The sequence below is a fragment of the Trachypithecus francoisi genome, unplaced genomic scaffold (genome assembly GCF_009764315.1).
Source record: "Trachypithecus francoisi isolate TF-2019V2 unplaced genomic scaffold, Tfra_2.0 Lachesis_group2, whole genome shotgun sequence".
In the NCBI taxonomy this organism is placed as follows: domain Eukaryota; kingdom Metazoa; phylum Chordata; class Mammalia; order Primates; family Cercopithecidae; genus Trachypithecus; species Trachypithecus francoisi.
The window spans coordinates 97,271,544-97,295,935 of NW_022681465.1; the positions used below are offsets into that span (position 1 = coordinate 97,271,544).

The window sequence follows — 24,392 nt, forward strand, 5'->3', positions numbered from 1 at the left end:
CACCTGTATTCTCAACTATTTGGGAGGCAGAGGCAGGAGAATCACAAAGCCGAGATCGTGCCATTGTTCTCCAGACTGGGAGATAAGAGAGACTCTGACACATACAAGAAAAGCTATTAAAATGAATAAATGAACTTAGCAAGGTTACAGGATACAAAATCCATATACATATCTATTGCATTTTCATATACCAGTGAAAAACTATTAATATGGAAAATGAAATTTTAAAAAGCGTATCATGGACAATAACATCAAAACATATGACCAAACGTATAAAAACACTGAAAACCACAAAACACTGCTGAGACAAAGTAATGAAAACCTAAATAAATGGAGAGACAGACTTTGTTCATGAGTTGGAAGACTCCATATTGTTAAGATGTCAATTCGCAAGACCACACTCCAAAGGAGAAGATTACATCAAGTCATGAATACCAGGAGACAGAGATCACTGAGGGCCATCTTAGAAACCTGCCTACCACAGGCGTCTAAGATGCTGTGTGACCTTGCCAATCAGTTAACTTTCCTGTGCTTCAGCTCTCTCTTCTGCAATATGGAGAAAACAGCAGTACCTATCTCATGCAGTTATTTAAGGTTTAAATGATTAAGTGTCTGTAAAGCACTTAAGTATCTGGTACTTGGTTATATACATACATCAATACATCCACAAAACCAATATAAATACTTAAGTTACTATTCCTTAGAGTTAGAACAATACATCCTTCTTTAACTATTTAATGATGCCTACTACAAATAAGGTACAGTATTTATTCAAGGTGTGTATAAAGATAACTGATTAAATTTGGGTACTGAGGAAAAAGTATCTTCTTGTTTCCATTTTTATTTGAACTTCAACAAACAAACACAGGTAATGCCTGAGATAACCATAATCCTGTTTCACCAGGTCCTAATTTGTGCCAATTTTCCAGACATAACTGTCAATGGCATGCTCTTTCAGTTTTTTTGTGGTTTGTTTTTTGTTTTTTAAGACAGAGTCTCACTCTATTGCCCAGGCTGGAGTGCAGTGGTGCAATCTCAGTTCACTGCAATCTCCGCCTCTCGGGTTCAAGAGATTCTCCTACCTCAGTCTCCTGAGTATCTGGGATTACAGGTGCATGCCACCATGCCTGACTAATGTTTTTGTGTATTTTTAGTAGAGACAGGTTTCACCATGTTGGCCAGGCTGATCTTGAACTCCTGACCTCAAGTATTCCTCCCACCTCAGCCTCCCAAAGTGCTGGCATTACAGGCATGACCCATTGCACACAGCCCCCCTCTTTCACTTTTAAAAGTGTCCCAGTGTACACAAGAAATTAGAGTCACTCCAGTTTGTCACAGTCCTAGATTGAAATGGAAACTAAATGTAGATAAAGACTTTTGAGTAAGAAACCAACAAGGCATGGACAAAAGGAAGGGAAACTGAAGAGGAGGAATATGGGCAATGGGGGTGGGTAGATATAGTGGGCAATAGAGAAAAAAAAGAAAAAAAGAAAAAAAAGAACGAAAGGTTGGTTTAATATTCTAAACCAATCATTGCAATTCACTGTGTTAATACACTTTCAGAAAGATGAACTATATGATTGTCTCAAACAATTCAGAAAAAGCAGCGTGGTAAGAGAAAAATAAATGCTTCAAAATGCCCACATAACAAAATTAATTCACCCACAATCTGAATTCACACTTCCTAGAAACCTAATATATTCTTTAAAAGCTTAGTGAAATAAAATATTTAACTGGTCATAAAACAGGTAACTGGCATTTCTTTAAAGATTTTTAAAAATCCATAAATGAATACCAAATAAATGTTAATGTATCACATTTAACTTCCCTTTCCTCTATCTGTTCTAATACATTACCATGAAACCAATATATAATCCTGATAAACACATTATTTAAAAAATAAGAAAACTTGTTTAAATGCATAGACTGCAGGCCAAATTTTAACAATAAGCCACTTTCATAGCTATTTTTGTACTCCCAACTGAAAACATTAGGTGACTCTGGAAATTCTAATTCCTTATAATCCAGCAGCACCAAAGCAAACAGTCATGACCCCTTAAGAGGATAAATATGCCCATTTTAATTAAAGACTAAATTATTTGACTTGGTGTGCAATTTTTGCATCTGTATTTTGAGACGTATTTATAAATCCTGTGCTTTTCATTAATGAAAAACTGTAAAAGTATAATAATTGACAAATAGCCTATAGAGGCAGTCTTAAAAGGTGTCTTGAATTCTCAAGAATTTAGGCTAATAAGAGGAATGAAGTATTGATATATGCCACATTATGGATGAACCTTGAAAACACTGTGCTAAGTAAAAGAGGCAAGTTACAAAAGACCACATATTGTATTATTTCATTTATATGTATGGTCTAGAGGTAAATCTATACAGACAAAAAGTACATTAGCAGTTGCCTACGACTAGGGTAGAAGTAGGAGTGGGGACTGAGGGGAATGTGGGGAATGGAGGATGACTTCCTTTGGGAGTGATGGAATGTTCTAAAATTGATGATAATGACGACTGCACAACTCTTGTGAATATACTAAAAGCCAATGAACTGTATACTTTAAATGGATAAATTGTATGGTCTGTGAATTATATCTCAATAAAGCTGTTACCATAAAAAGAACTTAGGCTATAATTCCTACCCTAAATATAAACTGTTATGTATTATTATCTTAAAAATAGAAAAACCTGATTCCAATACTTTATAGGAGAGAAAGCCAAGAAATGTATGCATTAGTCTGTTCATGCTAATTGCTAAACATTGATGCAAATATACTCCACGTCTTTGAATTCCTACTGAATTTCAGACAACAAAAAGATTTCTTGAGTATTTTACCACAAAATAGATTTAGATATTGGCTTAACTTTAAACTTGTGGTGGATATTTCCTGACTTCATCTGAAAATTTAATTAAATTAAATAACCTGTCAACTTGCAGGTTTTTATTCCTAAGTAGCTATTAATTTGGTTTATCAATAAAAACCTTAATAAAGTATGGGAGGCAACATATATCAAGCCACCGCTAGATTTAGCCATTTTATAATGTTTAGATATATCTAAATATCATTTGAATACCATAAAGACACACAATTTTTGTCAATGTAATAATTTTAAAACAACAAAATACAAAGCTTAATAAAGATAATTTGCAAATTTTATAGCAAGTTAGCTTTTTAACTATGTGTGTACAGTCTTATTTTGCCTTCAAAAATTCTGCTTCTAGAGTTTCAAGTAAGGAATATTAATCATTTCTTGACCTAGGTATGTAATGTTATATTTCACCACTGATATACTGTGAATTTCATTCACTAATTTAGGTGAATATTAATCATCATCAAATAATTCTAATAGATCTTAGTCTATGAAAGCAATCAATACCAGTTACTAATACTGATATTTTAACTAAAAATATAGATCACAAAAATGAAAGATCAGTTTTATTATTCTACTATTAATGCATATTTATAATATATGAAATATAATAAACTATAGAAATATTGCCATATGTCTACAAATGTATACATTTTAGCCCTAACTTTGGTATTCAGAGCTAAGATGTCAGGTACTTAATACAACATAGAGACGTAATCATCATTTTAGGAAGTGGCTTAAAGCTGCTGTTTCGTATAGCATAAAGTTAAGATTTGATAAATCTAAGTAGTGATAACAGGTATTCATTATATTATATATTATTTATTATGAACTATTATATAGAACATAGTATATGCACACATATGTACATATAAAATACACATATATAATATATATAAATAATTTTAATATGTTCTTTGGTGTTCATTCAGTATTACTGATATCAGAAAAAACAACATTCAAAATTCCTTTATTTTCTTTCTCTCTAGTCAGAGTGATCTGATAGCTTTGCAGAGCACAGTACATTTTAAATGTAAATCAACAAAATAAAATAATAAGATACAATTTTTAAAGAAAGGGATAACATTTTGAGTTTTTAAAAGTAACTATTGTTACTTAAGTGATTACAATCTCAAGTGGTTTTTGCATAAAACCTTTGAGTCCCTGGGACAAAATTTGGCCTAGTGGAAATAAACATATCCATCATTTTTCCTCTGGCATTCTTTTTTTTTCTCCCTCTGTCACCCAGGCTAGAGTGCAGTGGCGCGATCTTGGCTCACTGCAAGCTCCACTTCGCAGGTTCACGCCATTCTCCTGCCTCAGCCTCTCGAGTAGCTGGGACTACAGGTGCCCACCACCACGTCTGGCTAATTTTTTGGTATTTTTAGTAGAGACAGGGTTTCACCATGTTAGTCAGATGCTCTTGATCTCCTGACCTTGTGATCCGCCCTCCTCAGTCTCCCAAAGTGCTGGGATTACAGGCATTAGCCACTGTGCCCAGCCCTGGCATTCTTGATAAACACATTATACATTCTCCCTAGTGAGTTGACATTTCAAGCAAACATACAACATGATCTTACCCATAAACAGTCGGGTCAAACCCCTGAACATGTTAATAAGTGAGTTATACCAACCAATTTTCAATATTAATATAAAATCATCTGCAGAATTCTCAAAAATATTTTTACAAAAATTAGTAGTATGATTTAAACACATGTTGGATTTCAAAATAAGAAATATATAAGAGAGTCCAACACTGATACCTCTCTTCTGATCCTCAAAAACTAACCATTTTTAAATATTAAAGATGATACTCCTCTCATTTTGATAAGTCACTCTGTGGACCTAGCAATCCAAAAATAATTATAGACTTTTAAATAGGCTAGAAGTTACTTTGAAACTTTAATAAGAATTCAAAAAAGAATTATACACTGCTCTAAAAAGCATTTTTCTAACCTCTGTTACATTAGACAATCTAAAATAATATGATATGAACTCTTTGAACTACTACTCTATTAAATCCTGAGATCATTTCTAGTACTAGTCTGATCATTAGGAGACAAGTTTAAAAAGAAAATTTTCGGCCAGGCACGGTGGCTCATGCCTACAGTACTTTGGGAGGCCAAGGTGGGAGGATCACAAGGTCAGGAGATTGAGACCATCCTGGCTAACACGGTGAAACCTCATCTCTACTAAAAACACAAAAAATTAGCTGTGCATGGTGGCACGCACCTGCACCTGTAATCCCAGCTACTCAGGAGACTGAGGCAGGAGAATCACTTGAACCTGGGAGGTAGAGGTTGCAGTGAGCCGAGATCGCACCACTGCGCTCCAGCCTGGACGACAGAGCGGGACTCATCTCAAAAAAATAAAATAAAATAAAATAAAATAAAATAAAAAATAAAATTTTATGTTTAAATCTCAAACTTCAAAAAGGTACTCGAAGTAGCTTACAAAAGCAAACAAGAGCCCTGCAGAGAATCAGGAAAATATCCAAGCGAATTCAGAGTAAAAAGTTGGACAGCTGAATGTTGTAGCCAGTGCAAAGAAAGGTGGGCTAACTGCCCAGATGTACTCTACTACTTGAATACCTATATACGTGCTTGGTGTAACTTCTGTCATTTGAGGCAAAAGGTAAAAATCCAATGGAGATATAATAATGCAAATGTGAAGTATTGGGAGCCCACTGTGTGTCACATTTGGGAAGAGAGAAAGGGCTTTACAAATATAAATACAAAAGTCATGTAAATATTTATGATCATTTTGTAAGCTATATACAACAACATTTTCTTCTAGTAATTTCACTGACACTAATCAACATCCATATTTTTTAACAGAAAGGTTTCAACATTTGCACAATTCCCAGTATATTTTTAATTCCTTAAGTATATTTAAGAATATTCTAGACCACAAGACTCTAAGGGGTTGCAAATTTTATCAGACTAAAATGTCAACATGTATTAATATAGAACCATATGATGATTTTATTCAGCAGGCATGTCATAAACCAAATTTTCTCACTTATGATGCCAGGTAGATAAAGCCAATTAAAGTTAGTATAACTATAAAAAAATTTCAGAAATTTCACTGTACGACTCAGTTACTCAGGAAATTTTTCTAAAGTTTACATTATCTTACTGGATCTCAAGATTCTAACTCATATACTTTGTATTCCCTCCCTAGAACCTAATGTAGAGTCAATGAACATATCACAGATGAAGCGTATGTTAAATACTGTCTTGCAAATTGAAATAATCATCATACCAAAGACTATAATGCTTCCATTTTGCTTATTGTTTATTGTTACTTTTTATTTTAAAATATTCATAAGAAGTCAAAAGGCACACTTATCTTAAAATAATTTAAGTATAATATTTCTAACCAATTATAATTAAGAGTATTAAAAACTAAAACAGATAGCATCGTATAATCAAAGACAGAATCACCAGGATCTGAGCCGTATTCTTTCACTTATTAGCTGAGTAATCTTGAGAAACTTACCTACCAGTTCCCTCATTCCTAACATAATAACACTCTCTACAGAATTGTTGCTGGAGAGTAAAGAATAAAATGGATCTGAAAACAGTTTTGTAAAACTGGAAAGCAATATAAAAATTCAATGGGTTATCATCAAAAAATAATTTTGCTTGAGAGACAAGCTGTTCAACACATAGTGTAATCAATCTGCTTCTTTATGTTTATATATCTTAATTAAAGTATTTTAAATTAGATAGACATTCAAGTAAGTTGTATAACTGCCAGTCTCCTCCTCTCTTTTAATCAACTTTAACACAACTGGAAGGTAAAAATATTTAATATATTTTATAACCAATAATGGTCACTTTATTTTTATGATATATATTTTCTCATATGGTTTAATCTTGTTTTAGTGTGTATTTTGTTCAGTTAACAAATTATCTACATGCTTTCGATTAAACATTATGAATAGAACTTATCAGCAGAAGGAAAGTCATTTATTAAATTTCTAAGTCAAATTTTAATATTTTCTTTTTTCTTATTTGGTTCATTTGATGCAAACACAATAATAGTGTAATACATTCCTTCTCAGTAGTGAAAAATAAATTACCATTTTGCTTTCTGTATACTCATTATCTGAATGAGGCTTTAGATAGAACCAAATTTATTACAATAGTGAATAAACACAATAATCAATGGAAAAATACTTGCAACAAACCATACCTAGTAATAAGAACTGCATTATCGTGGTGGGCAATCCCATTTTCTGGAATGGTGTTTCCATCACTTTGGTGGGAGAGAATGGATTTCTGCCATTTACAGAAGCTATCGAGGGACTTGTCTGCATGGTGGTTTATCTCCAAGTTTGGCTGCAATACAACATGCATACCAGAAATGTTCCAAACAAATTACTAAGGTCAGTTGTTAAAACTTTTGAAGACTAAAGTGGGAGTATAATTAGAAGCAGTGGTTTCTAGGAATAATCACTTGCCAATTTTTATTTCTGTAATATCTGACCTAGAGCTCATTTGGTATATTATTGAACAGATTTTTTTTTCCAGTTCCAGCTGTAATGATAATGTGAACATATGTGAGATTATCAACATAAAAACTAATGAAAACCATTATTATAAGATATGCCATGCAAATGCTCACCCTTATACTGAAACATAGCTAATCTATATAGCTTTAACATAAAAGGTATATTCTTGTATTTAAAATTTGCTTAAGATATTAAATGTGTAGAGCTAAAACTCATATCCAACTAGAACTTCCTAATAGGAGCAATAATAAAACATATTATTTAATAATAAGTAATTCTATAGCTCTATAGCCTGTCTGTTAAGAATCTTAGACTTATAAACTAACACATTCTTACCTGATCTTCTGTGAGAACAATTAAGCGGGCCACTATAATATTCACAACGTTTCCTAGGCTGGAATCACGGTAAAGTTTGGCAACCTGACCTCCAGAAAATAAGAAAAGACATAAAGTCAGACAAAAATCATAGGGTGATAGTTTGATTTTTTAAGTGCTAAAATAATTTTTTATAAATTTAACCACTGTATACATTACTCTGCATCACTTAGAACTCTACCCTCAAGGTGCCTTGGTAAAAGGTTTTTATACCAGTCTACCTCAATAAATATTTTCTCCTAGACATGAACTACAGCATGGAAATTAGAGGGTGAGCTGATGTTTCAAGTTAAAAAAGAAAAACAAAACCCTCAAACAAGATTTAACGATCCACTAAAACTGTCGTATTATCTAAAAATGAATGATAAAGTCATCTTTAAATGTATTTCTATGGAACTGAAACAATACTAGACCAATCTTTTACCATTTTAGACAGGTAAATTCTTATCATTATTGACTTCACAGCAAAAATTTATGACCTTAGTCAAAAACACAACAAATATGAAATAAAATATTATATAGAGGGATCAAACTTACAATATTCATCACACTCAAAATGTAATGTTCAATGTCTTTGCGGCCATGGTAGCCCACCATCATTTTGTCTGCCACTACCAATGTCTCCACAAACCGTTCAATGCTCACTGATCTCTTCTGTCTGTGGTGGATATGTGTGTTGTTAATTGGTAGTGAATAAGAAAAAGTGGATGTATCATTCAGCCACCAAGGTTTGCCACTTCTTGTGAAATCTACAATAAAAGCAACCAATTCAGATAAGTTCACTAATTAAACATATTTATTTAAAAATCTTTCATGTAGACTTGCTTCTCATAAATTATCTAATATATTAAGATGTTTCAAAGGGAAGAGAATGAGAAAATGCAGTAGTGAGAAAAAAGTCAGTAAATTTTTGAAAATAATGTTATCTGAAAAAAAAATCCAACTGCTCATGAAAACAAAAAAATCTAATAAATGAATTAATAAAAATAATTTTCAAATAATCATTTCATATTACTCCAGTAATTATATCTTGATACATTTAAATTTAGGATATATACTTTAAAGAATCATTTAAAGTTATTTAAAAAGCATCTAGAGTATGAACTTTTGAATCAGTCTAAGACAGCTCTGACAGAGAACCCTGATTTTGCAAAAATCTATTTCAAAGACACTTTTGAGCATTCATTTTAAAACAAGATGCTTCCATTAAGCTATTTTAATTAGAATAAATTCTATTGCTCTAGAAATCTCAATTCTAAAAGGCAATGAATTACTTTTTTCACTTAGGTCAGCAGTCTACAACTATTTATTCTGACAGAGTACTCAAAATACTTCTTTTCCAAAGCCTAGAAGTAAGAGACAATCAATTAGAGTTGAAAGATCACGATTCCAGCATAATTTGCTTTGAACCACATTTAGCACGGATTGCAATGTATCCTTTGTTTTCTACACATTTGGTTCTTCAGTATAGAAGCAGCCTTTTAGTGCTACGTACGGCATTTGTAAACACCTGCCTCACTGATTATCATCTTCATTAAATAAACTTGAGCGTGTAGAGGGCCTCTGTATATCTTCCACATCCTTATATTGAACAGGAAATCTTTCTCATCCTCACTATTGAAAAATTTAGTGAGGAATAATTAGATTAATATATATGATACACTTGACAGAAAGTGTAACTATTCTCATTTCTCTAACTTCTTTAGCCTTTCTCTTTAAAAAAACTGCATTGGTAGGTGCTATGGTTTGAATATCTCCTCCAAAACTCATGTTGAAACTTAATTGCCATTGAAACAGTATTAACAGCTGGGGCCTCTAAGAGATGATTAGAACTTGAGGGCTCTACCCTCATGAAGGAATTAAAACCATTATTGTAGGAGTGGGTTGGTTATTGTGGGAGTGGGTTCCTGACAAAAAATAATGCGTTCAGCCCAATTTCCTCTCTCTGTTGTGTGCACTCACTTCCTCCTCTTGCTTTCCTCCATTAGATGACCCTCACCAGATGCCGGAGCCATGCTCTTGGACTTCCCAGCATCCAGAACTATATGCTTAGTAAACTTTTACTGTTCTTAAATTATCCAGTCTCAGGTATTCTGTTACAGCAGCAGGAAACGTGTTAAGACAGTAGGATGAATAAATTTTGGGAAATGAGGTGGAAATGATCATAAGACCCATCAGTTAAATACTTCTGAAACTCCTAAAGTCAAGAGAAGCAAAGACATAAACACCACTTCTTATTTCAATGGTATATCCTCCAGATAGTAAGTGTTTCTCTATATTCATTTGTGGCAGACAGACTCTCCAGATGGCCTCCATGACCTCTGTCTCCTGATGTTCACATCCTTTTGTGATTTCCTCCTTTTGAATATGGGTAGGACCTGTGACTTGCTTCTAACTAACAGAATACAGCAAAGATGATGAGATGTATGTGATTTTGAGTATATTAGTACATGATTATGTTACATAATATTGTAGCATTTACCTAGAGTCTCTCCCTTGTTGACTTAAAGAAAGCAAGCAATCATACTGGTGAACTGACACTGGCATCTGAAGAGAATCATCCAAAAACTAAAGCTATCTGTAACCACAAAGAACTGAATGCTGCCAACAACTATGGGGGCAGAGAAGTGGATTCTTCCTCAGTCAAGATTCCAGATGAGAATTCAGCCCTGGCTGAGGCTAAGCAGATGACCCATCCATGCACAGACTCCTGACCAACAGAAACTGTGAAATACTAAAAGTATACTGAGTAAGCCACTAGGTTTTATTGGCTAATATTATTACAAAACAGCTGAAAGCTTTTCCACATCAATATAACTTCAATTTCTCCTGCTCTGTCCTCTGTGATCATAAAACCACTCATGTATTCAAGTCATGCCTAGTCTCTTACTCTGGCTAAACAGCTTAAATGTCCAAATATAGGATTTTATTTTCATTCTTTTGATCATTTCCCCTTCTCTGACCCATTCAATTTCTCCTTATTTTTATTTAAAATATTGTGAAAACAATTAGACATTATTGTGCAATAAACACAAAGCAATGGTAGTTCTCATTTAAAATGTATTCAGGTCGGGTGTGATGGCTCACGCCTATAATCCCAACACTTCGGGAGGCTGAAGTGGGTGGATCACCTGAGGTCAGACCTTGAGGCCAGCCTGGCCAACATGGTGAAACCCCGTCTGTACTAAAAATACAAAAATTAGCCAGATGTGGGGAGGGCGCCTGTAATCCCAGCTACTCAGGAGGCTGAGGCAGGAGAATCACTTGAACCTGAGAGACAGAGATTGCAGTGAGCCAAGATCACACCACTGCCCTCCAGCCTGGGCGACAGGGCAAAACTCCATCTCAAAAACTAAAAAAAAAAGAGAACAGATTGGTAAACAGCTCAAGTATTTTGTCCAGTAAAATATTTCAAATCCTAAATTAATGTTTCTACTAAAAAAAAAAAATACAAAAATTAGTTGGGTGTGGTGGCACACATCTGTAGTCCCAGCTACTCGGAAGGCTGAGGCAGGACAATTGCTTGAACCTGTGAGGCGGAGGGTGCAGTGAGCTGAGATGGCACCACTGCACTCTAGTCTGGGCAACAAGAGCAAAACTCCATCTCAAAAATAATAATAATAAAACTAAAAATGTATTCAGTGTAAGGTAATCGGTGTTATCATCATCTTTGTTATTGTCCTAATTTTCAACATTTTAGTTTTTAAAATTTTTAGTTGGCTTGGCTATCACTCTAACAAGCTACAAATTATTTGAACATTAAAACTATATATTTTTATTTATGAATGTCCATCAAAGGCATTTTATATATAGCATATATAATTATATATTCAATATTTTATACATATACACATATACTAAATGAATAAAATCGAGAGAGAACATCTTCAGTTTCATTTTAAAAATTAAATTAATCCAGCATAACTAGCTCATTATAAAACTATGCATTCTATAATTGCCAATTGACTTCTTAATGTTAAGCTTAGTGATCTGTAAGTACTATCTTTCTTAGTCTAAAATAGAAAACGAGATTAACTTGCTTTGTTTCAAAATAAAGATTAGTAGTTCTTCAAATGATACCTGTTAGAGATGTTTTGCTTAATTTAATTTTGATTAGATTATAGCATGTTAGGAAAATATTGCTCATAAACACATACAACACAGTAACTTTTTCCCAAAATCAATATATGGATTTCATTGCCATTTGAAATAAGATTTTAACTTTTTGATCAATATCAAAGTGTTTGAATATATACAGCCATTCACTATTATTTCATTAACCTGCTTTATTTTTGTTCATAGTACTTACTACTTCTGGACAGTTGGCCATATATTTGTTTGTTTGTTTGTTTGCTTATTTAGTTAACTGTCTTTCCTCACTAGAATATAAACTCCATGAGAGCAGGGACTTTTTCTGCTTTATTTATTGCTGCATCCCCAGCACCTAGAATAGCCTTGCATACAGGTACTAAATGAATATTTACTTAATGAATATATAAGTAGATAATGAAGATATAGAGACGTAATAACATCTATTTCAATGGACTAGAAGAATACTTAGTTATCTCTGGGTGTTGGAATAAGTAATTTTCAGTTTCTTTTTTTCCTTTTTGTCCTGTATTTTCTAAAAGGAACATTTATTACTTCTATAAAATTTTTAAAAATTCATAGTTTGAATCTAATTAGAATGGAAAAAATTAGTATCTGAATATAAGATAAATATATCCAGTGTCAAGGGGGTTTTCATATCTTATATTTTGACATAAACTTGAATTCCAGGTAATAGGCTAACTGGCAGTGTATGCCTATAAATTCACATCTCTCACTTGACCTATGCTGTTGAAACAGTATTACAATTAAGATGTTAGCCAGACATTTCCCAAATTTACTACTAAACACAAAACATTTTTTTTCCCAATAAAGTCTAGTAACACTTGCCCAGAATATAGGGAAATATTATTATATTCCCAGTAATAGGAAGCCAGTGAAGTTTTTCAAGGTGTGTGATACAGCCAGATTTAGGGGATAGATTTTACTGAAAACAAGAACACAAACCTGGAGGCAGAAACCATAAGTAGAAAGTCAGTATAGTGGTCTCGTCAAGAGATAATGAGGGTCTAAAATAAACAGACTAGAGTTCGGGGTGGTAGAAATGGCAAGTGAATTGAAAACATTGAAACGGAACACTGTTAAGGAAATTCTCACAGTAATCCAAATGAGAGATGGTAGGAGAATCTTTCCCCAAAAGGACAGAATTTTATGACAGCCATAAGAATGGATTTGGAGAAGTGTTTCATTAATGCGTAAACCATTAAAAAATAAGGATCTGACTGACTTAAAATAATGTGATACATACTTCAAAAAAGGATAATTTAAATATGAAAGGATTAAGAGGTAGGCTTTTCAGAATATGATAAAATCTTTAAAGATTTTTACAAAAGGTGATCTTCTTTACCATCATACAGTGAAGGCTGGCATATTATGGAAAAATGATAGAATAACTACATTATAATAAACAACAGAATATTTAAATCCTAGTTTTTTTTCTTTCTTTTTTTTTTTTGAGAAGGAGTTTCGCTCTCGGAGTGATCTTGGCTCACTGCAACTGCCGCCTCCAAGGTTCAAGCAATTCTCCTGCCTCAGCCTGAGTAGCTGGGACTACAGGAATGTGCCACAACGCCTGGCTAATTTTTGTATTTTTAGTAGAGACAGGGTTTCACCATGTTGGCCAGGATGGTCTCGATCTCCTGACCTCGTGATCTGCCTGCCTTGGCTTCCCAAAGTGCTGGGATTATAGGTGTGAGCCACTGTGTCCGGACTGAATTCTAGTTTTTAAAGAATTTACATATAGTTATACTTACAGTCTAAATGTTGTTAAATATAAGATAAACTTATTTCCATAATGTTTCGTTTCATTACTCAATACAAAGACCCAACAAATCTTCTGTTTTCATTATTAACTATGGAATTTTATTTCAAGTTTTAAGTAGATTCACTGTAAGTTGTCTTTTTCTGGTACCAACTATTCTTGACCAACAAGGACCTAATTAACAGCTGCAGAGATTACTCAAGAAGAAAGTGTGCAGAATGAGAACAGTAGGTTAAGAAAAGAAGACTTAATACTTAAGAAGAAAACAAGCCCATGAAGAATATGGAGAAGAAACAAAAGGATGATGCATATCATACACTAATTCACAAGGCAGTCCTTTCTTTCTTTTTTTTTTTTTTTTTTGAGATGGAGTCTTGCTCTGTTACCCTGGCTGGAGTGCAGTGGCACGATCTGGGCTCACTGCAACCTCCGCCTACCGGGTTTAAGCAATTCTTCTGCCTCAGCCTCCCAAGTGGCTGGGACTACAGGCAAGCACCACCACACCTGGCTTATTTTTGTATTTTTAATAGAGACAGGGTTTCACCATATTGGCCAGGCTGGTCTCAAAATCCTGACCTTATGATCTGCCTGCCTCAGCCTCCCAAAGTGCTGGGATTACAGGCATGAGCCACCACATATGGCCAACCCTTTCTATTTTTTACTAAATGTATTTGTTGGTGACTTTACCTTTGCATTAAGCTGAAATCTCTCTCTGAAACATTCTGCCCCTGGTTCTAGCTCCTGGAACTATATAGAATAAATCTTTTAAAAAAATTTTAATATAATAACACTTTAGTGTACTAGAAACAGTCATTTTAATGATAGTTACAGTTTGATTGGGTATCTAGTATGTGCTGAGATGAGCACTCAGAGAGGTTGGGTAATTGGTCCTATGCTATACCAAAGCGCATGTTCTTTTTGCTATGCTATGTTATATCCACTGTTTCTCTACATTTTCTCACCTTTAGACTAACATCCTCCTAACTCCTTAGCTCTAGTCTTGCTCTTCTCTAATTCCATCTCCATATTGCTGCCAGAGTAGTCTTTGTAAAACACAAATCTGATTATGTTATTCTTCCTGTTTAAATCCTTTCCGTGGGTTTCTAGTGTACTTAGGATAAACAAACCCCTTAACATGGTTTATAAGCTCTTCATGATGTGGCCTCTGCTAATCTTTCCAGTTTCATCTCTCACAACCACTTCCCCCAACCACTATGAACCTCACCTTTATCCCTCCAGCCCACATTCTAATATCCAGTTACATGAACTGTCTGTCAATTTATATAACATGACATTCTCCCTTTTGGTTTAGGAGCTTCATAAACGCTATTTTCTCTATGTGAAACACTATAGCCACTGCTTTCTCCACTTCTACACAGCTATCTTCACTTTTCCCCCAGGCCTCAGCTTAGAAGTCACTTCTTCCATGAAGTTCTCCTTGACCACTGAAGTCTAGGTTTGTTGTCCGTACTACATATTTTTGTAGTATCCTCACTCAGTGCTAACACTACTTTTGAATACTACCTTAAGATTCTTCAAGTCTTATTCAAGTGTCTAGATTCCTGCTACTAGCATAAAAATATCAGGCTAAACAAATACCACAGAGTACTACAGTATACCTGTGCAAAAAAGCTATAGCTATTACCTAAGTAAAATAAGATGGTTATTTTTTTCCCTTCAACCAAAAAAAGAAAATAAATTTTATACAAATTTAGTTTGAAGACTTCTCAAAGAGCTCTCAAATTGATTTAAAACTACTGGTAGGTGGCATTGGGAATTATACCTGATGTAAATGACAAGTTGATGGGTGCTGACGAGTTGATGGGTGCAGCACACCAACATGGCACATGTATACATATGTAACAAACCTTCACGTTGTACACATGTACCCTAGAACTTAAAGTATAATTTTAAAAAAAGTTAAAAAAAAAAAAAGAAAGAAACCCAACCTAAGAAGCAGAGAGAAAAAAATGTTAAAAAAAAAAAAAAAAACTACTGGTAGGTGACATCCATTAAAAGGGCTCTGAACATTATAATCCTAGTCAAATTCCTACTTACTTTTATTGCTAACCTTACTATACTTGCCATAAGAAAGAAAAAGCAGCAATCCAATACAATATGCTTTCTAAAAGCTGCACACTCACTCACCCGAAACCCCACAATGAGAGTGATCGTACAGATGTCGTTGTTGAAGGGCAGACTTTTTGTAAATAACATGAGGGTGGCCATTTTCATAACTAAAATGCTTGGAATCCTCTGTGGTATTCTTTAAAGGTTCAATAAAATATTCTTCATCTTCTGTAGCAATAACACCATGCTAAAAGAAAAATAAACAAAGAACTTACCAAGGAGAATCATTTTAAATATTAGTTATCATTATTACCAAGAGCTAAAAATAAATAGACACTTCTCCAAAGACAGGGTTAAAACACATGTTAATAAAAAAAAAATTAGCGAATTATCTGTACTCAGTAAAACATTATATAAATGTTCCTATTCTTTAAAAAGAACATTTAAATACCTCCATACGCTATGCACTGTACTCAGCATGTCACATACATGATTTCCTCCAATTTCACAATGACTCTGTGAGGTAACAGAGGTTTTATGTGAACACTAAAACTTATTTCAGTTCCACATTATGCATGTAATTATATCCTCTGTGTTTAGATATAGCTTTGTGATTGAGTTTTGGACAAAAAAATATGGGCAGAGGGTTATATAACACTTTCAGCCCGACCTCTGAATACCCCTGCAGTGGAATCTTCTACTCTCTTTCCTCACTGAATGAAGACAACTCCAAATACCTAGGGTAGGTAGAAACCAAAAAAGAAGGAACCTGGGTCCCTGCGTGACCTCTTAGAAAGCTGTCTGATGTAGACACAGACACACACAAGAAATAAACTTCTATTGTGATAAATCACTGACATTTTGAGGTTTATGTTGCATCAACTAATAAGTTGTTAATTAACACACATCCCATACATCCCCATTCTGCAGATGAAGTAACAGGCTCAGAAAACTTGACCAATATTACACAGAGGTAAGTGAAGGTACTGGAATTCAAAGTTCTGCCCTTACTTACAGTATTTTATCACCTTATCCCTATCTACTTAGCCAAGTGCTACTCAGTTTAGTTATCTCTCCTCTTTAAAAACCTTCTCTAGTCCAAATGGAGTAGCTTCACCCTTCACTGAGCTCCAATAGAGCTAATTCTCAGTATCACTTATTTTCAATTAATTCCACACTGCTTTGTTACATCTCAAGTCTTGAAGTCTTATTTAAAGTTGGTATAAGTTTTCAACTTCATGTTTTAGCTTCCCAATTAGATTATTTGCTTTTTAAGGCAAAGGGTTATGTCTCCTATTTCTTTGTATCAGTTACAACCACAGAAAATGTCCCACATGTAATAAGTATAAATAAAACTTTGTTGATGAAAAAGAATGAGATGGTAAAAGTTATCTGAAATAAGAATTTCCACCCTTGTCTAATAATGTTTTCCTAAGTATGGCACATGTGAGGACCCTGTAACACCAGATAAAATAAAAACTCTCTGGGTGTATTTCCTCAGCTGGATAAATGAAAGAGTTGGTCTAAATTAGTGGTTTTACAACAGCACTCTGGGGAGCCCTTAGGGTTCCATGGAAGTGCCCTCAGGGGATTGCCCCAGACAACAAAGGGAGACCTACATGGCTTGGATTCCTGGGTTTAGGAATCAGTTGTGCTTTTATTAATCTATATATTAAGTTTCCACATAACATTTCATTTGAAAAAGGAGTTTTGCTGCTTTAAAAAGAAAGTTGAAAACCTCTAGTCCAGATAATCTCTAAGGTCCCTTTGAATTCTAAACCTCTATGATTCTGTTTAGGGAAATTCATGTTAAGTACCTTCTGCTTGGAAGGAATGATAAGACATAATCAGAGTTGCTCTAATTTATAGATTAAGTTGGCAGTCACCTACATGAAATGAGCTGAGGAATGCAAACAAAAAAAGCAGCCCTGAGTCACTTCATATAATTTTCACCATTGTTTGCTTTAATTTAAGGAAAATAGTCCCTATATTAAATGCAAATACTAGCAAAAATAACATAATATGCCATTAACATATTCTAATACCTCAGGTAGATCAACAATGTGCTATAAAATGAACACGGTTCCTGCAGAATAGGGGGCAAGTATAAGTTTTGATAAGAGGGATATGTAGGAAGCAGGGTCTAGGCTACAGTCCAGAAAGGCTAGAGACTAAAGTCATGCTGGTCTGTGGGCACAAGAAAATTGAAAGTTACCAGACAAGAGACTTGATTTGCTGGGGAAAAATGAAGTCAGAAGCCTGTGTAAGTAAACACAATCTCTAATTTCAAGAATGAAAAGACTCTGGAAGGACAATCCAGAGATTTTATATGTTAGGTACTTTGTAAAATGTTTATAACATTATCTCTTCTTAATAACTCTTTGACGTACTACTATCTGTTCCACTTTGTAGATGAGAAACTGAGATGGAGCAAAGTTAAACAATGAACTCATGTGACTGACTTTGGAGCCAGAACTCTTAACCACTATACTATAATTCTCTTATCCTCTAAAGGCTGTTTCTGTATTTATTTATTTTTTCACAAAATATGCTTTCACAAGTGCCTATCACAAGGCAGATGCTATGCTACGTTGTAGGGATACAACAGTGAACCAAAGTTCCAGCTCTATCATGGTACTTACATTTTGGTGGGAAGAGCTAGAAAAAGCTAATTATGCTGGTGCGGTGGCTCATACCTGTAATCCCAGCACTTTGGGAGGCTGAGGCAGGTCAGTCACGAGGTCAGGAGTTTGAGACTAGCCTGACCAATGTGGTGAAACCCTGCCTCTACTAAAAATACAAAAATTAGCTGGGCGTGGTGGCGCATGCCTGTAATCTCAGCTACTCGGGAGGCTGAGGAAGGAGAATCGCTTGAACCTAGGAGGGAGAGGTTGCAGTGAGCTGAGATCACGCCACTGCACTCCAGAGCCTGGGCAACAGAGCAAGACTCTGTCTAAAAAAAATAAAATAAAATAAAAAGTTTAAAAAAAGCTAATTGATTAAACAAATAAATGATGAAGCAGGTAGTAATAAACATTAAGAAGAGAAATAAAAGCAATCAAAAAGGACAGAGAATAATTAGAAGTGAGAGAATTATAGAAACTATATTGGATAGTTGCAACCATCCTCTCTAATAAGGTGGTATTTGAGCAGAAACCTGAATAAAATGAGGAAGCAAGCTAAACATATATCTTGGGAAAGAGCAGACCACATACTGGCAACAGCAAATGCAAAAGCAATGAGGTAGGAGCATGCTTACAGTATTTCAGAAACAATCAGGAGCTACAGTGACTGAAAGGAGGGAAGGGGAGAGTGATTATGAGATTAAAAGGGGACTGAAAACCAGATGATGGAGGGCCTGAAGTTAGTGGGAGTACTAGAAATCTATGCATGCCTGACAAGAGCCCTGCTCTCACTTACCTCAGTATCCCCATTCACCTTTACACTATCTGCCTCAGGACCATCAGGGTTAATCTCACCATGTGTCCTCTTTCCTGGCAGTATAAATTCCTATGAGAAGCCCAAACCTCACCCCCTGGATTCTAATTCTCATATGATTACGTACATCATGTTTTCTGATCCCATCTCCTGCCTCTCCCTATTATTTGAAACACTTCTACTGTGTTCTCTCAAACTCAAAGTCAATCATCAATAAAATCTCCTCTATCCCCAGCTTCATCTGTGAATATTCACTTCATCTTGCTCTAACAAAAACCTGAAGCTCCCTAAATGATACTCCTTTCCTGTAGTCCTCTGGAACAGTGGCTGCTTTCTCTTCTACATGCCTCCTATTGGACCTGAAGGTAGCGTCAGATGTTCTTGCAACTCACTGTCATTTCCAAACAATTCTTTCTCCCTTCTCAACAAACAAACACCAGCATTGAACCTCATGCCATGATCTTCTCCCTCCTTTCCCAGTTGCATTTATCTATTAATCCCAAGTCAGTCCTCTCATTCCTTAAAAATAACAGATTCTGGATTACTGTCATTCTCTGCAACATCATTCCTGAAACAGTTGTTGATTTCAATATCTTCTTATATCACAGATTCTTAAAATACATGTATGTGCATGTGCATATATTCTGAATCCCTTTGGAAGTCTAAGGGTGAAAACTAAGGACTCCTCCTCAGAATATTTTAAATGCAGAAAAAATATATAGGCAATATATATATTTACTAAATAAAACCAATTTAGTAAAATACAGTTATCAAAATATTTTTTAAAAAGAATACATATAACTTGCATAACACTTTAAATAAGATCTTCAGTGGCTCTAATAACTTCCACAATTTCACAACAGTGATGAATAAAAATATTTTGAAAAGAATGCAAAAACTGTAACGATATGAAAATATCTGTGGTTTCTATTGGAGGCAAAGTCACATGTACTGCTATCATCCCATATGGTCACCATATAATCCCATCCATGAACCTAGTTTAAAAACTAATGACATAGATGGTCTCTTCATTCCCTGTCCTCTCAATTCCTTGACCTCCTCTCCTTCAAATATCTTGTCCCTCACCTTACTTTTTACACCATGCCCATGGTCAAACCCTAGACTTTGAGCATTATCAATATTTGGAGCCTTCTATAATCTTGATTTCAAGTATCCCATTCTTCTATCTTGCTAAAACTGTCCCTCTAATATACCAACTCCAAGGGATAGTCCTTTTATCCCCATGAGGTCCCATAATCCATTGATCCTACCACATTTTCACTGTCCTTTACCCACCTCATGTCCTCACTTCCCTCATAACCCAGCTTCAATTCCACCTTCAATTCCCTCACCTCTTTCTCACTTCATGGAATCCAGCTGGCTAAACTACAACCTTGATAAGATTCAACTTTGCTGGGCCTGCACCTTTGCAGCTGCATTTAGCCAGAGGAAAATATACCAGAATGCTGACTGGTCTCACTTTAAATTCATTAATAATTTTAACTGTAACTGTAATGCCTCACAGAAATTGTATATTTATCAAGTTCATTCAGTAACCCATTCTTCTGGATAACTCTTTCATGTTTTCTCATCTCTACTTAATCCTCTAAAACCTTCATATTCCCCTCCGATAGACATTGCAAAACCTCCTACAAATTTCTACAATCACAAATACTCACATACCTGCATCTTATGTCCATAAAATCTATTTTTCCCTATTATTATGGATGAACTATCTATTCCCCTAGCTAAAGATAATTATTCTATTTGTGTGGAAAATTCTATCATTTCTCACCTATCAAGAACTTCATTCCAGCATCTCTCACTCTACCTAATCATTCCCATCTTCAAACAAAACAAAACCTCCTGTGACTACACTTCTGCCTGCTACTAAAAATTTTTTTGCTTTTCCAGAAGTCCTAAAATAACGGTCTATATACTCTTTTTCTCTCCTCCCACTCCATTTTAAACCTACTCCAATCATGTCATTGCCTCTTCTCCAAACTCTTCTTCACTGAAACTGCTTTTGTCAAGGTCACCAATAACTTCCTCAATGATAAATTCAATGCAATTTGCAGTGCTACTCTTATTTGGAGTCATCAGCAGCATTTTCTTCCTGAAATATTTCCTTCTGGCTGCCAGAACATTTTCCTGATATTCCTTCAACTTTATTATTCTGTTCTCTGTTGTTTCTTCTATGTCTCTCTGACCTCCCTGACCTCTTGGAATGCCCAAGGGCTCAGTCCTTAGACCTCTTCTTTATTCTACCTATGCTCCCTTTGAAGCAATTTCATATAATCTCTTGGCTTTAAATGGCATCTATATATTGATGACTCCCAAATTTATAACTTTCTAATTCATATCTCTCCTCTGAACTCCAGACTGACATATCCAATATCCTATACAACATCTCATGTTTAATACCTCCAACTGAATTCATGATATACATCCCCCTACCTACTCTTCAAACAGCTTTTTCATCTCAGTTGATTTCTGAGTCTTTCTCACCTTAATTGATGGCTGTTAGATTATGTTACTTGCTCAGGCCTCGAACTTGTAGTTATTATTGATTTTATTCTGCCTCCCCTAAAGTCTTTACATCTGGCTCCCAGTTTCCTTTCTGACCTCAACTTCCATTACTCTCCTTCACTTTCTCTTGGCTACAGCCAGGTGGCCTCCATGCTGTTCCTCAAACACTCTGAGATCATGTCTTTGTACTTGAAAATTTCTACCTGAAAATCTTATCCCTCAGATGCCAGCATTTCCTTCCTCCTTTCCCTTAGGGTCTTTGCTCAATACTTTTTCCTCCTGAGCATTTATCACTACCCAGTATATTATAGTTTTCTTATTGTGTGTATGCCCTACTAGAATGCAAGCTATATGATAATAGATATTTTTATTTTTCACTATTGTAATCCTAGCACCTAGAACAGTGCTCATTATATGGAAGGTACTTATAAGTATTAGTGAAACGAATGAATAATGAAAAGGGGAGAATGACAACTGTGGACATGACTAAATGAACAGAAAGTCTAATGGGGTCATTGAGCTTTTCTAACTAGCTATATAGTCTTTATAATCTTCAGAGGGACTGAAGATAATCAGTTTTCATGAAATAAGAACAGAATGTAAGAAAATCCAAGAAAAAAGAGAAAGAACTTTTGAAAATTAGAAATATGACTGCTATAATTTTTTACTCAACCGAAGGAAAAGAAGATGAAATCAGGGAAATCTCATAGAACTTAGAACAAAAAAGAAAACAGTGGAAAAAGAGAAAACGATAAGAGAAGCAAAAAACCAATTCCAGAAAGACAGAACATGGAGGAAGAAAAAAATAAGAAGATAAAATTATTAAGAAAAAATTTTTTTAATTTGTCTAAGCTGAAGGAGGGTCTTTATTAAAAGCACCCATCAAATACCAAGCAGAAATTAGGAAAGAAAACCCATAGTTAGACATGTTATAAATTCCTGAAATAGGAAGGATAAAAGGAACATGCTTTCACTGAGGGAAATGTTTTTTTAACTAAAAAAAATTTTTAAAGAATAAAAGGACAAGAATCTGACTAGCAGCAGCCTTCTACCTGTGAATCAATGCTAACTTTTAAGACCTTTAAGTATTTTTCCTTTTTTAAAGCTATACAACCATATAAATAAATTTTATGCCCTATATATTCCTTTTCCCAGTACCACCATCCATCATTCTTAAGGAAGATGATTTTTTGAACCCAGAATTTCACATTCAGCTAAATTATCAATCAAACATGAGGGCTGCACAAGGTCCCTTTCAAACAGACACAGACTCAGAAACTTTACTTCCCAGTTGCCTGTTCTGAGGTAATTATTTGAAGATATTCTCCAAAAAAACCAGGATGTAAACTCAGAAAGAGAAAGATGTAGAACTAATTTAGGAAAGAAGAAGCCCCAAAATGAGAGATGTTACAGAAACTAACATCAAGAAATTAGCCCAAGAAATTAATTAAATGGCTCCGTGAAAAATGCCTCCAAAGAAGAATGGAAAGTATTTCAAGCAGTAGATATAAGGACTAAGGAACTGGAAAATATTAAATCACTTGATAAAGAAACTATGCTTTTTTCTCAAAGAGAAAAAGTAAAAGTAAATAGAAACTCCAGAAAAAAATAAATCCTGAGTAAGAAACCATGGTCCAAATACAAAGCAAATTAAAATATGACATTATATGAAACTGACAGACTATAATGTTAGGAATTTTGTCCTTTGAATGGTGCAAGAGTCCCAGCACTAAAACTATGGGTGAGAAGATAGGAGTAGAAAACACTAATGATCTCTGCATTAACAACTATTTTATATAGAATGATTAAAAACACAGAATTTATTAAAAGTGGTGGCCTTTGAAAAGTAGAATTAAAAAAAAAAACACTTGTTTACATATTCCATTTGATTAAAAATGTAACATCCATAGGAGGTGGAGGTTGCAGCGAGCCAAGATCACGCTACTGCACTCCAGCCTTGGCAAGAGTTAGTAAGACCCTGTCTCAAAAAAAAAAAGTAACATTATACAGAATAAGAATGAAGGTAAAGTTTACTAAAACTGATGTGTAAAAGTGTGAAATACCTGCTCACAAATTCCTTAGGAACTATCAAGGGAAAAAATAGTAACTTCAGTGGACAAACCTGGCAGATCACCCCTTAATCAAATAAGCAAACTTAGTTAACACGGACCATACAGTGTCAATAAGGGACGAAGTAAAATAGAAAGGTGTTAACAGAGGGAAAGAACAAGAGACAAAGTCTCAATAAGGATGAATAGGTGACATTTTGTCATCTCCTTCATTGTAGAAAAGGTTCCATTTTCAACTTTATTCTCACTTTTGAGTCATCAAAGAGCATGTTTCACAATTTCATAAAGTCACCTATATTAATGGCTCTGAAGTTACCTGTTTCCAGAATTGAATTCTTTTCTAAACTTCAGAGCTATATTTCTCAAATACCATTAGATATTTTTAACCTTTATTTATTCAGATTCCTCATATTTGCTATATCAAAGGCATTCTCTTCAAATTCCTCTCCAATCCAGCTCTCCTCTGACATTCGTTCTCAACTCATAACATTTATATATACTTTCATCCAAAAGAGATATCTCAGCCATCTTCAATTGCTTTCTCTCCTGTTTCTCACAACAAGTTCAATTCTATTTCAATTTTAAAAATATTATTAACTACCTACTATTCTCTGTCTTATTATATGTCAGGAAAGAAAAAATA

General features: G+C 34.6%; 1 protein-coding gene across 2 annotated transcripts in view; it reads right to left on the bottom strand.

Annotated features, from left to right (window-relative positions):
• Positions 1-24,392, bottom strand: part of ADAMTS6 (ADAM metallopeptidase with thrombospondin type 1 motif 6) — a 346,891-nt gene that overhangs the window by 309,471 nt on the left and 13,028 nt on the right. For both annotated transcript variants that reach the window (XM_033179691.1, XM_033179690.1), the window contains 4 exons: positions 15,792-15,960; positions 8,312-8,523; positions 7,736-7,819; positions 7,081-7,226 (listed from right to left, as the gene is read on the bottom strand). In XM_033179691.1, coding sequence (XP_033035582.1) covers positions 7,081-7,226; positions 7,736-7,819; positions 8,312-8,523; positions 15,792-15,960 — 611 coding nt within the window. The remainder of the gene's footprint in view (positions 1-7,080; positions 7,227-7,735; positions 7,820-8,311; positions 8,524-15,791; positions 15,961-24,392) is intronic.